The sequence below is a fragment of the Pleurodeles waltl genome, chromosome 8 (assembly GCF_031143425.1).
Source record: "Pleurodeles waltl isolate 20211129_DDA chromosome 8, aPleWal1.hap1.20221129, whole genome shotgun sequence".
NCBI lineage: Eukaryota > Metazoa > Chordata > Amphibia > Caudata > Salamandridae > Pleurodeles > Pleurodeles waltl.
The window spans coordinates 607,862,699-607,877,111 of NC_090447.1; the positions used below are offsets into that span (position 1 = coordinate 607,862,699).

Below are 14,413 nucleotides of genomic sequence, written 5' to 3' on the forward strand. Positions count from 1 at the left end.
AAAAATGTAAAAATCATATTATTATTGGGTTTTTGTGATTTTATTGACATGTTGTTCGTTAAAATATTCTCCATTTTTATAAATTGTAGTGGAATTTTATTGTGTTGTGTTTTCACCTTTTTAACTGTTTAGGTACTTCTACATTCTTTTCACAATTTCCTAACTTATACCTATATACTCGGTGCCAAAGCTACTAGGGGTTGAGCTCAGTTTTAAATTACTGAAACCATTACTGACCTAACAGGAATAAAGTCATTATGACTCGTGGTAGGGTACCATCCACCCCAAACTAATAATCCACTTTCTCAAACCCTCCAAAACAGCTCCTTTTTCTTTTACTAGTCCAGAGCCACACCCAAGACAGCAATATAATTGGGGCCTAATTTAAGGAAAATGGTGCATCGTGAATGATGCACCAGTTTTCTTATGCTGCCCTGCACCCCCTCTAACAACTCCATGGGAGTACTGTATTCACAGTTCTGTGTTCCAGCGAGGCACAGTGTCCGCAGCTGCATCAGAAGTTCTGATGCAGTTGCGGCACTAAACCATAGCATTGCTGGACTAGCGTTAAACTTTTCCCACTAGTCCAGCAATGCTAAGGAAGGTCCCATTGAAAATAGCACAGCGTCACTTTAAAGCCCAGCCTGAGCAGGCGTTAAAAAATGACGCAGTGATTGCGCAAAATGGAGCAGTGAAATCTTGTAGATTTCACTGTGTCATTTCTACAGCCTTTTTTGTGGGGGAATGCCTACCTTGCATACATTATACCTGGCACAGGTTTAATGTGGCGCAAGGCTTTACAAACTGGTGCAATGGTACCATTGCACCTATTTGTAAATGTGGTGCTGTGTTGGGGACTGTTAGCGCTGCCATAGCATTAAGAAAATGACACTACAGTGTTGCAAGGGGCTTGTAAATGAGCCCCTTGGTTTCTAAGTCTTCCCTTACAGGTATCTTTTGAAACACCACAATTAAGTATCAGTTGTTAAACATAAGAGAATAGGCGGGTTCTGAAGGTTCCCAAAAGTCAGTTGTGGTGGGTGCGGACTTGCTACTAGTCGTTAGGTCCATTAAGAGAGTCTGGGTCAGTGACTGCACATTACTGTGGAAGTCGGGATATAAACATTTCTAGTTTACAAGGAAGGAGATTTTGTTGGTGGCGTAGGCTAACAACTGGTTGTAGGATTGTAGGATTATGAAAGTGAGAAGTAGCAACACCTGAGATGCCTTCGAAAATTCAATTGTGAAAACTACTTTGCACTTGATTTTGTTTTCTTCAAGACATAGTCAGGGATCATTTTTAGTGAAGTAAAGTGGCATTGATGCAGCATCTCGGGATCACACCATAGTTAGGGCATACTGTAGCCTAACATGTAGGAAACAGAACTAGAGTTAAAAACATTTTATTTTAATTATTTCAAATAGGGTGTAAAATATAACATGGCATTCAGCATACGCTGCACATATATCATGAGAAAATCGACTACCAACATATTGTCAAGGTAAGCATATTTATTGAGTAGCATAGATTTATTATTTTTAACTCAACATCTTTAGACAAGGACTGTAACAAATCTGTTTTATCTGCATAGATCATCCCCGATTTTTCGTTGTATTCTGGATCCAGTTTTTGCAAATTTGAGGACCCTGTGCAAATTCTCATAGTGAGACAAACCTGGATTACTTGCATGTCATTGGAGTGGCCTTACTGGCCAAGCCTTAGCACATTGTCCCAGTCCTCTGGAGGTAGAAACAATTACATAGTCCAAACATTTCCAAAGTTCCATAAAAGTTCCTTTTGGTCAATCCTCCAGCCCCCAGCTCTTCAGGGGAGGCTTATAGGCGCCAGGTTTATCTCCAGCCAGGCCCCCTTCAGGGTCTAATCCCCAGTGGACAGCTGGACACTCTTGGGATCAGGAGTCCTTTTGTTTTTTGTGACCGTGAAGTAGGTAAACAGGAACCAACCACTTGACTCTTGAAGAGCACTTCAAGTCCCCAGGTGACAACAGGAGTTTGCAGTCCTTGAGTACATGCATGAGTTCTTTTCCTCCAGCAGGAGCTACAGATCTTCTTCCAGTAGGCTCTTTTTCCACCTGATAAAGTTTTCCCAGGTCCAGGAATGCTCTGAGCCGGTGGCAGTTGAGGTGACAGATTTACCCAGTGCTTTAGACTGTTCTACCACCCAGTCAGAACTATTTTCTCACAGTCCCATCCTTCCTTTGCAGCACTGCCTCTTTACCTTACTATAAATTTACACATGAGCCCATATTATAAGATGGCAAACACCAGCTGATACCAGACAAGCCTGTCTTCAGTTCTGAAGCCACTCCACTACTCAGATGAGCTATCCTCCCACCTGGCAGGATGAAAACTGGTTTTCGTTCTTATTGTGACTGGAGCCTGGTGTTCTGGGAATGAGTGCCTGGGAAAGAACCGGAGAAGCCCTCCCTTGCATCTCCAAGTCAAAAGATGAAGTGGTATAGCTTCCCTTCTTTTACAAATTGTTCCTGTCCACTCCCAAATATCTAACCCCTGAGTTTTACTTTTATGTTTAGGATGAAAAAATCTGATTTCTTTAGACTTTAAAAGGAAGGAGGACGTAACTTTGAAGCAATTTTCTAGCTTTTTCCTGAGGTAAGATAGGGAATTAAGGGCCAGGTGCACGAAAAAGTAGTTTGCAATTTCCTAATTGCGAATTTCTGTGAATTGCAATTAGGACATCGCAAACACCCATGTACCAATGCGTCTTTGACACTCTGAGCGAGTCGCAATGGTTGCAAATAGACCTGCCTCCCTAATATTCATGAGGTAGGTCTCACTTTGCAACTCTTTGTGAATCGCAAGAATCACAGGGATGGTGGACTGATGGGATCAGCAGACCACCATGTCTGTGATTGCTTTATAAATGAATCATTTTTTTTAAAAGCAGCCCATTATCGTTAAAAGAAAATAAGACATGTTTAAAAAATACATTTTTTCCTTCATTTTTTAAGAGTAGGATTACTGCCTGCTCCTAAAAAAATGTTTTCACCCACAATCACAAAGGGGAAGTGGTCCCTTGGGGGCCCCTTCCCATTTGCAAATTGGTTACCACCTCCTTCAAGGAGTCGGTAAAACGTGAATGTTTTGTGACCACATTTTGGTCGCAAAACATTCACACATACCAGTGCAAGTCGCTATTAGGAAGGGAAGGCCTAAACTCACTCCTTCCCAATACTGAATCACTTACCGATTTTGCAATTTGGTAATAGGTTACTGAATTGCAAAAAAGGGTTTGGTACATGGGAAAATGGTTTTTAGCAGTCACAAATGTCCCGATTCTGCAAGTCAGATCGTTTGCGAGCACTAAAATATTTTGTACATCTGGCCCTAATACTTTAATCCTACCTATGACTACCCCGGGTAATGTTTAGGAAGGGCTACATAGTGAAATTCCTTTTGGGTTTAGTTTCACTGAGAGGGTTGCTATCCTCAATGTGTAGTGTTCCCTCTTTTTTTATATTAGTACCCTGCCCTTTGGGCTTGCAAGGCACACTTCACGGGTCACATACGAAGATATAAAAATAGCATTTTACCACATGGAAGAGACATTTTTGCCTGTCATGTGTTACTACAGTGCATTTAAACTGCAGCTGAGCCAGAGGGTAGAAATGATCCTGGCAGGCTTATATGTTTCTCACATATGTAAGTGGTGTAAATACGCACAACAGCTCGCATATGACATATCTTTCCATGCAATAAGTATACTATATGCACCATTTACAATAGAATTATACAGAAGTCAAATAGGCCAATTAGGGAGTTACAATATGCAACACATGTTTTACAGATGAAGCACAGGTACTTTACTACTGTTTAAAGGATTTTGACTTCCAAACGAGTGACACAGTCTTTGGACTGGGGAGGGCAGAAAAACTGTCCAACTGGAGAAGCTTTGAGGACAGCTACAAAATCCAGGTTTGTTGGATGATTAAATGGCTTCAGAGGGAGCTCGACTATGGTTTTTCTGACTTCAAGGGGCCCTAGCCAGCCACAGCCTTGAACTTTGCCCCCCTGATTCAGATTCAGACTTCCATTTCAGAGACTAACTTAGAAGGTAGAATCTTTGATCGGGACAACCCCGCTTGTGTTCGATGATGGTGGGTCTGAAATCACACCTAGGTCTCGATCGAATCCGAATAGTGACTTCTGATCGCACTTTAAATTTTCTTGGTGCTTTTTACCCTAAAACTTTAAAAAATCAAACATCTGGTTTCCCATAACCTTTCTTGATGATCTTTGTGTCTTTTGCTCCACCTTTCTCTTTTTTCTAAGTGTATTTAAGGATTTTAATGTGTTGTGTTTGTTAAAATTGTGAATATGACTTAAACCTAGCACACACAAATCTGGGGAGTGCCACTGCTTATGACATAGCTACCAGGGCTTCAGAAGAGATTCTTTCAAAACTGTGTTTTCACCGAACCAAAGTGGGCTTATTGAGTTGTTAGTGGTACCCCTTCATAAATTAATAACCCATTTCTGACATTTGGAATATATTGATAACTGGTATTGTGGTATCTATATGTGTGTAGATAAATAATAAATAAAATCTGTATGTCTCTGAATGATCACCACCATGTAATTATTGTGATTTATTTCTGGCAGGTATTCTCAACCACTGCATGAAGAAATAGCCTTACATAAGTATCTCAAACATCGCAATATTGTCCAGTATCTGGGATCTGTCTCTGAAGATGGATATATCAAAATTTTTATGGAGCAAGTGCCAGGAGGTGGGTGGTATTTTAAATGAACCTCGACAAATAGATCTTGACACTTAATGATGCTCACGCCACAATTTCTTGTTTGGTCTATAAATAATGTCTGGTTCATCCTGTAAATATTCAAAAATATGATTGGTATAGCTAAATGTAGGGAAATGTCTAGTGTTGCACTGCTCATCTGGATTCATTTGTTTAATCATAAAAAAATCATTAGCTTGTTTTTATCTTTTCAATTTTATTTGAATTTTCTTGCATTGTTTATCCTATTGTATCTAATCGTATCATTGCACCATTTTATATATTAATTCTAAATTCCAGTTCCACTTATCGATCCAATTAGAGGATTATCATCAACCAGTAGGCTAATTTCACCATTGTATTGAAACAGCAGCTAGTTCATGGTATAGTCAGTACATGTTTTGTTATGCAGAAAAGTGTTTCGAGGGCCCTTTTTTAGGAATCTTTCTCTGGTGTGATAAGGAGAGATAAGAAAAAAGGTAGGCACAGAAATTGGTAAAAGTATTGAGTGACTAAAGATCGGACGTAAATGTTGACACAAAGGGTACTCCGTCCATCAAACTTACAAAGCATTTCCAAAAACCGCTATGATGGTGGTTTCCAGAAATGCAAGTGATGTCCTCAGGCGGAGTGGGCATCTCAAAGTACAGCGGACGGACTACACTTGCCTTTGCGGGTGTAAAGTACTCTGCCAATGTGACAGTAATTACTCCAGCTCTCTAAATTTAAATCGACCCTTAAATTTCCATCAAACCGCAAAACAAAACAGGTGTCAGACCAGTCGCCAAGTGGTATTATAAGCGTCGTAAATAAAATAGTACATAAAAGTTGGCTTCACAGACAGATTTCGGTAAGGCCAGCAGAGCAAAAAGCTAGAAGTTTTTGCAAATTGTTCCACCACAAAATCAGTTTTTATATCGACCAGCAACAATATGTACTCTATAATATTGATTATGACAATATTGCCAAGTCAGTGTATAGCAATAAGCGAAGATTTGCTATTTTTAATTCTCCCTTTACTCATGATTTATAGAGATATATAACAGCAGGGTAAGTAGAGGTGAAGTAAAAAAACCTAAGCCAGTTACCCAGGTAGCAGTGCTGACTGAAAGCATCTCCGTAACATCAGAAAGAGCACCACTCCGACGCAAGCAGTAATGTTATGGCTTTCATTTAATTGGTTCTTCAGAACTCTGAAGCATTTAAAAGGTGACAAAAAATATGGATGGTGGGGGAATGTGTTTACCATGGTGTAGGAGACGCAGGATCAGCAGTCCTAGGATAGATTAAACAGAAACAAAAAGTAGCAACAGCTGAGCAGACACCCAGCAATTACACTTGTTACAGGTTTCTGGCCTCTGATGTCACACTTCTGAAAGCTACAGCTGCGGTATTGAGATGTGCCTTGACCCACAAGGGTACTGGGGCAAGGAAAGTGATGGCAAGAGCCTTGATTACCTCTTTGCGCAACTCAATGGTAGAGCTCTTGCGTTCTGTAGTTCAGGGGTAAAGTTGGAAGAGGTAGGATTTGTTGTAGGTGACGATAGTGGAAGCCTGTTCAGGCAGGGCACCATAGGTGAGTCGTGAACAATCCCTTAAGCCCTTACAAGATGTCCCCAAATATCACCCTGAGCTTAAGGGTATCACAGACTGCAAATATATCACGTTGGCCTGTTGTGACATGGTTCCGGGTAGATAGGGTGGTTTCAGTTCAGTCAGAGAAATCGGGCTCAATTCTTCAAAATGTTAGATGCGTCCCATTCCATTCGAAGGAGAAGCTATTAACAAGACAAACCATAGGAAAACACTGTGTGGATGTCTGACTCTTTCCTCGTGAACGTTTTGATTAATTTGAAATTCTCTGAAGAAAAACGTGTATTCTGAAATGACTAAACATATGGAAGACCAGAAAAGAACTTGATGCATTAACTAAGACTAATGTGTGGTTAAATAGAAAGAACGTAAACAGACAAACAATATTGGATATCAACCAGTCTGCAGTTCGTCCTGTACCAAAGAACTGAAAAAGCCATCTTTATTGCAGAGTCGAATTGTAGTTTTGGATCTTTTGAATGAGATAAGAATGAGTTTAAAACTAGGAGTGTGCGAAATTCGAGCACTATATTTTAGATAAATATATATATAAAATGTCATTGAAATTATGTGTAATTACTCATAATAATGTGAAATATCAGAATATATAACACGGTCCGTCCGTATCTATACATTGATTCAGTATTTGAAAAAACGGTCCAGGTATTAACTGACCTTCTCTTAGGGCCATGCTAACTTTGCGTCCCGCCATTGCGAGAAGGCCAGTTCGTTGCCCTGCACACAATGTACTAATTATGTGCCGGCCATGTTGACTTAGGGCTCAGCGGATACCAGCCATGCTTAATATTGTGCACAGAAGCAAATGCAAAGGCGAATTCACTTTTCCAATGTGTTGGTGTACTGACCCATTTCCATTGTGTCAGGGGTTTTCAACACACATCTTAGAGGATCGCTGACTGCATAAATGAGTTCCATCTAGATTCATTTTGCCTCATTCTCAAAGTAAGCTGTAAATCTGCAACAAGAGGTTTGCTACCTTGCATGGGTCAGATTAACAAATGTTTGTTATTCAGAAAACCTCTCCAGGTTATGCCTGGAAACCTTCGCTTTGTGAATGCCTTTGAATTTCCTGAAATTATATACTTGTGAGTATTTTCACATTAAAAAATGACCTACAGCCAATGCTCTTGTTAACTCTTTTCTTGAGTTTTTTTTTCACCACATGGAAAATATTTTTCTCTATAGAGGTACTCTCTCTGATACACTCCCACAGTTTTTGGAGATTGTTTCTCTCCCCTTCCCCTACAGGTAGCAAATTACTCCTGCCTTTGACAGGAGTATATCATCAAACATTTCCAGGGCGGGTTAGAAAGTGATTTCTGAATGGCCCCATTTGTGAGTGTTCACAAACTTAGGGCATTCCCATCCTGGAACACACACTTCCCACCACCTGCAGATTTATTCACACGAAGCTCTCCTTGTGAGTAAATTCTTTTGCAAGGGCAAAACCTACTTTCCTCATTTAAAAAGCTTTTTCTCACTCACTATAAAGGCTACTAGCACATGTAAGTCAGACCAACATATGCAAGTAGGTTTGTAAATTCGAACCCATTCTATTTCGAGGTGCTCAACTTTCCATTATCAGTTTGCAGGACAGTTTACATGCTCAGAGGTACTTTGGTGTGAGGATACACCAGAAGATGGATGTTGTGGTGGGAGGGTGACTGTGAGCCACAAGGCACATTTTTGGGCTTTCATTCCATAACCATCTCCTCTAAATTAGACAGTTTAATTTTTTTTTACCTAGCCGAGAATTGAGCTTATCGAGTGTGGTTACTCTGTCAAACTACCTTTCAGTGCCAATCCCTGGCCATTGCCCCTTTGGTGAAGCTAGTGTACAAGATGACTAACCGTGTTATGCAAATGGAATGAAATGGTCTTCAATGAGGCACCAATACCGAACAACTGGATCAGCCACCAATACTGCCCAGTGACCACTTACTGCCCCAGGACCCATAGAAAATCACTTGCAATATCTTCCTGCCTTTTTCCATTATATGAAAATAATGTGGGACTTAGAAATAGCCTCAATACAGGTAGCAATGAAAAAATGGTACGATGGGATTTCTAACAACGTGGGAGTTTTACTGGGAGGGGGCAGACACCACCAGTACATTTAGCCCTGTGGGTACGTTTTAGTCATGGAACTAGGAGACTTGACATCTAATCACAGCTTTATCACTTTACCTAAATATATGCTGAGAATAGGCACTGTATTAAAAATTCTGGCAGGGCTCGCAGCACAGTGAACTATCTCTTGGCCTTGCCATCGGAAGCACCACCACTCCAATGGTGGTCTAGTTGGAAACTGTGGAATGAGGAGACATTGTTTTCAATCCTGATGTCCCCATATTGACCGAACTATGAGTCCTTGAACAATCCCTTTTTGAACTGATTCTCTTGCTCTCATATTTTGCTAAGCTTAGGAGTCTTTATGACCAATCAAAAAGCTCTTATCACTGTGCACTTGTAAAACAACTGGACTGGATATTTTACCTGGAAGTGTGCGGGGAGAGTGGCCTAGACAGAACCCAATTTCATTACTTAGTCACCAAAATTCACCAGAATGTAATATTGCAGTAAGATTATAGCTTTTCCAGCAAGTAGAAACGCATTGTATCAGGGCTCCTACTTTACCAGCAATCTTTTATCATTGACAAACCACGCTGCCTGTGCGCTCTAATATGACACTATGGCCCTTATTTATACTTTTTTAGCGCCGCATTTCCGCAATTTTTTTATGCAAAAGCGGCGCAAACTTACAAAATACAACTATATTTTGTAAGTTTAGGCCGTTTTGCGTCAAAAAATGACGCAAATGTGACGGTAAAAAAATTATAAATATGGGCCTATGTGACCACTTTGAATCAAGCAGAATAGAATAAATTAACACTAAGGAGGGCTTGGACTATTCCCAGGGCAGGACCCAGCATGCTTATCATTTCCACGTTCAGAGCTGTTTATCTATACGTGACCACCTTCCCTATTAACATACATAAAAGCAAATGTGTTTTTAAAGCTGTATAGTGTAGGCCTCTCCAGTGCTGCAGCTTATCTCTCCCAGTAAAGCAGTAAACAAATGCCTTCTGTAGACAGACACTTCTTCACAGCTCATACTGGACGGAAACAAAATAAAGCGGCATCCTTCTAGGCACCTCATGGTGTCTGACCAGGTAGTTCAAATCCTCTTGATGAGCTGGATCTTGTTTGCCCTGTAAGCAGTAAAATAAGGGACATTTGGTAACCCACACCCGTTCACTGTGGGCAGCAGGACAAACCACCCAAATGTGTGCAAACACACAGAACAGATGGAACAGTTGCACTCCCTATTGTGTGGGCGTCTATCTTATGGGAATATTCATAGTTGCTTACATGCGCCACTGAACACTTAATACTGGCCATTCTTATAGTATGTCTATATTCCTTGGTGAGTTGAAAGGAAGGAACGATGGTCCCCATGCACTTAAGACTTTTGTGGTCACAAAGCCTGTGAATAAGATAAACTTCAACTTTGCCACTTTTTAATTGCAAAACTAGTGTTTTCCTACTTACAACCTTTCTGAGGTAGAACTTTCTTTAAAACTTACAAAGGTAGTTTTGTGACCGATTACAAATTGCAAATATAAGGGCACACACCCCTATTATTTGTAAGTCGTAATTTTAGGTATCAGTGTATTACAACTGCAATTATGATGGCAAACTATTGCTCGGATAGTAGCGTAGGGTAGTATCTGATTTGCAAGGGAGAAGCTGCCCCTGTGGAACAGTTTTTGCTGCTTCGAAATAGTCACTGCCTCCCTGGGGGCATGGGGAGCAGTCTGTAGACCAGGGGGCCTGCTTGCTCCTCCAATAGATTTACTCACACTAACAACATGAAATAGCACCAATAGGTTTTTGAGCTCCAGTCCATTCTGGCCAGAGGTTGAAATTCATCTTTAAGACTAATTAAGTACTGTTGCAGAAAAATAATGTTAGGTTGGACAGTGCCAGATCGTGGTCGTCATTTAAAACATTTCCCTGGTGTCTCTTTTTACCTTTTATCCAATATATTTGATAAATTTAACTTTAAAATAAAAGTTTGCCCCCGATTTTTAAAAACACTTTCTTTCCAAAAACCCTCTTGGAGAGGCTCCCATGTAATTGGTATACTCAATTTGTCAGTGCCAGTCAGATAATGCAGTAAAGCATATTCCAAAGGCTGCCACTTTAAGCTCTCAGTCCAACCCTACTGACCAACTCCTTTCTGTACCATGCTTCCAAAACGTTGTTTTTCTTCTTAAAAGGAGTGCCTGTCTCTTTAAGGCATGGGTACTCGCAAACATTTTCCCAGGGGCCAAAATGTTTGGTCTGTGACATGCCTGGAGCCGCATTGATGCCAGGGCAGTGGCGGTCAGGTGGGGTGACTAGGGGGATTGGTGGGAAGGTAGGTGTAGGGGAAGCAAAGAATATACATTTAGTTGCTGAAATGAACAATGGGCAACCAGAAAACCTGGAATTAATCCCGGTTTACCCACTTTTCCAAATTGTGTGATCATAGGCAATTGTTTAGTGTCGCTTTCCTTCCTTTTTCTGCATTATCACATTTAAGATGACCTTGAAATACATGATTCATGGTGTGTCCTGCACAAAACCTGATTCTGCGTTTGATTTAATAAACTCTAATGTTGTTTATGTATGATAGGAACCCAGGCCACTCGTAAAGTGCACATACCAAGTGACTTGCCTCTTTTAATTAATTATCGTTGGTGTTCTCAACGTAAGGGGAATAATTAATGTTTTCCAAATTATTTTTTCAAATTTATGTTTGAAAACTATCACTTATAAATGAATACATCTCAATGCGCTGATAAAACAAATTGTACTAAGGCGAAAAGGTTCTGCATGTTAACTAAATACACCTTTTAATTTTGAAGAGACTGTCTTAGTTTTACACTTGTGCTGCAAGATGTCTTTAAAAATGAAGGCGTTTCTAAAATTAAGTGCAGGAGTCCATAGTTACTTCCTTTCTTTAACACCAGTTAAGTTTGAAATAAATGATTGTGTGTGTGTTTAATATTTTTGTTAGTGCAGAGTCGAGCAAACAGCTGCTCAGTGCTCCTGTTGCCGCAGGGGCCCATGTAAAGGTCAGAGGGGCCTCATGAGGCCTGCCTACTTTGAGTATCCGTGCTTTAAGGGAACGAGGCTGCTTTAAAAAAAGTTTTCCTGCCACGAATGCAAATCCAGGAATGGATTGCTGCTTTCCCTATCGGGCTTTCATTCCTGCATTTATAGGGGAGAGGGGTGGGGGGTTGCAGTATTTTTCTAGTCAAATTAATATTCATTAGACAAGAGATTTGAAGCCTCCTATACATGTTCCTTTTGCAACACGATTGATTAGTGCATTGTTAAAAACCGGGCAGGTCACAAAAATTTGGTACGCAATTTGCAGCAACTGTGTGAGACCTACTCAATGAAACGCCATGGCCAATGCCGTTTCTTTTTTCTGGCTATCCAGGGTTTTCATTTTGTGTAGTGCAACTCCTAGTGGCAATTGTGAAACCCAAAACACAAATGTGCGGTGTGAAATGTAGCTTCGCATCCAGAAAGGCAGCTACTTTGCACTGTGGCACATTGCGAATAGGTCATATATATGCCTGCTTTGATTTTAAAGTTTGCAATTAAATATATTTTTTGCCACGAATGCTCATTAATCATCGTTAAGATTACAAAAAGCTAGAATTGGAAGAACTGAGTTAAGGGTATTATTGTCTTACACAGGGCAGGCACATGGCACCGCTGAGTTCGACAACCAGTATCAGACTACTAAGAACTATTTCAGCTTTAGAACATGAAAAAGATTGCTGAAATCTAATGCCCAAGCCCTTTATTGGAATTGCTCGTGCGACACAACAGTTTAATTCAGTAGATTTAATTAACTTCGGCTTAAATTTTGCATTTTTTAAAAGTAATGAAATGCAAGATCAAGTGTATACAAACCAGATTCAGTCTCAACATGTTTTCACTTCTGTATGGTTCGCTTGTGAAGCACAAAAACAACTGATTCTATCACTTTGTTGGAGTATGTGGGTAACAACTTTATCAAGTCAAACAAGTTATGTCTGGTCTAGCACAGAGTAATGGAGTTACATACCAATCTGGATATTAAGAGAAGAGCCTGGTCTTCAAGGGCTTCTTAAAGATAGGTAAGGAAGACAGAGAGGGAAGGGACACAGAGAGGGAATTCCGCAGCTCGTGTATCAGTTCTACCCTTACGATAAGAGAGAACCTGAAATAGATCTATGCAAGTACAACAAAGTGTGCAAAATGGAAAATAATGATTGAATTTGGAAGAGAAATCAGGATAAGACATTTAAATATTATACGTTCTTTCACCGGGGGCAGTGAGTCTTCGCAGAATTAAAGAGATATGGTCCCATTTTCTAGTATCTGTGATAAGTCAGGCTTCTGTCTTCTGAACCAGTTGAAGCTTGTGCAAAAGTTTGTTAGGGGGAACTAAATAAATAGCGTTGCCTTAAGCTAGGAATGACTGGACTAACGCCAAGACTACTGAGGTATAACAGATGTGGCCAATGATGGGAGGAGCCTACGGAACAGCCTAGGTTAGCATATCCCTCTAACATATGTAGGGTGCGGTAGCTTAGTGGGATGAAGCGTCCACTAAGTATGCCTGAGTTTGACCTTACGGTCACAGGTTCAAGTCCTGGCGGGTCCACTCAGCCTTTCAGGTTGATAAAATAAATACCATTGAGTTGGGTAACAATAAACATCTGTAATTCAGCGCCTAGATACCTTTATAGGTGAAAATGCGCTTTACAAATACACATTATGGTTAGAAGACACAAGACTGACAAACTTCCCTTTCTTGAGGCTTTGTGCATGAGTTGGAAGGAAAAGTATCCACCTAGTCAAAAAGCTATAAACTACACACAAGCAAATGTCTAAGTTAAATATTATGCAGTTGACATTCTCATATCTACGCCAATTTGATTCGCTCCCTAAATCAATGAACGAATCAGAGTTCCCTAAATGATCTGTAATTGCAGATTAAGTAATAACTTCCTTTTAAGCAGTACAGCTTATGGCCCATATTTATACTTTTTGACGCAAACCAGCGCTGGCTTGCCTCAAAAATATTACCGCCGGCTAACGCCATTCCTACGCGCCATGCGGGCGCCCTATTTAAGGAATGACGTTAGCCGGCGCTGCAGACTGGTCAGAGTAAAAAAAAAAGACTCAAACCAGGCAGCGCCAGCATAGGGGAAAATGGGGGTTATGCATCAAAAAATGGTGCAAGTCAGGTTTGAGGCAAAAATCATGCCTCAAACCGGACTTGCGCCATTTTTTGATGCATAACCCCCATTGAAATTACTCCTGTCTTAGCAAAGACAGGAGACATGCCCCCTTGCCCAATGGCCATGCCCAGGGGATTTCTGTGCCCTGGGCATGGTCATTGGGCACAGTGGCATGTAGGGGGCCCAAATTAGGCCCCCCTAAGTCACTTAATTTTTTTTAAAAAAAATACTTACCTCTACTTACCTGTACTTACCTGGGATGGGTCCCCCCATCCATGGGTGTCCTCCAGGGTGGGCGAGGGTGGCAGGGGGTGTCCCTTGGGGCAGGGAAGGGCACCTCTGGACTCCTTCCATGGTCAGAGACCATGGAAGTGAGCCCACAGGTCCCTTGACGCCTGCCCTGACCCAGGTGTTAAAAAACGGCGCACATCAGGCTGTGCGGCATTTTTTAAGGCCCACCCCCACCTGTGCGTCAAAATGACGCTGGAGTATAAATAAGGCACACAGGCCTGAAAGTAATTTTTTGGGCGGGAACGCCTACCTTGCATGTCATTAACGCAAGGCAGTTTCCCGCATCAAAAAAATGCCGCACACGGAGGAATTTTGACGTCCGCGGGCTCGGGGGTCAAATTTTAAATATGGGGCAGGATTTGCGCTGAATGTGCGTCAAAATGTTTGACGCACATTCGGCGCAAACAGAGTATAAATATGCCCCTATGTGTTCAG

At 41.0% G+C, this 14,413-nt stretch overlaps 1 protein-coding gene across 1 annotated transcript in view; it reads left to right on the forward strand.

Annotated features, from left to right (window-relative positions):
- The window catches only part of MAP3K15 (mitogen-activated protein kinase kinase kinase 15), a 1,103,876-nt gene that overhangs the window by 842,329 nt on the left and 247,134 nt on the right, over positions 1–14,413 (forward strand). Inside the window, exon 16 of the mRNA XM_069204696.1 lies at positions 4,645–4,772. Coding sequence (XP_069060797.1) covers positions 4,645–4,772 — 128 coding nt within the window. The remainder of the gene's footprint in view (positions 1–4,644; positions 4,773–14,413) is intronic.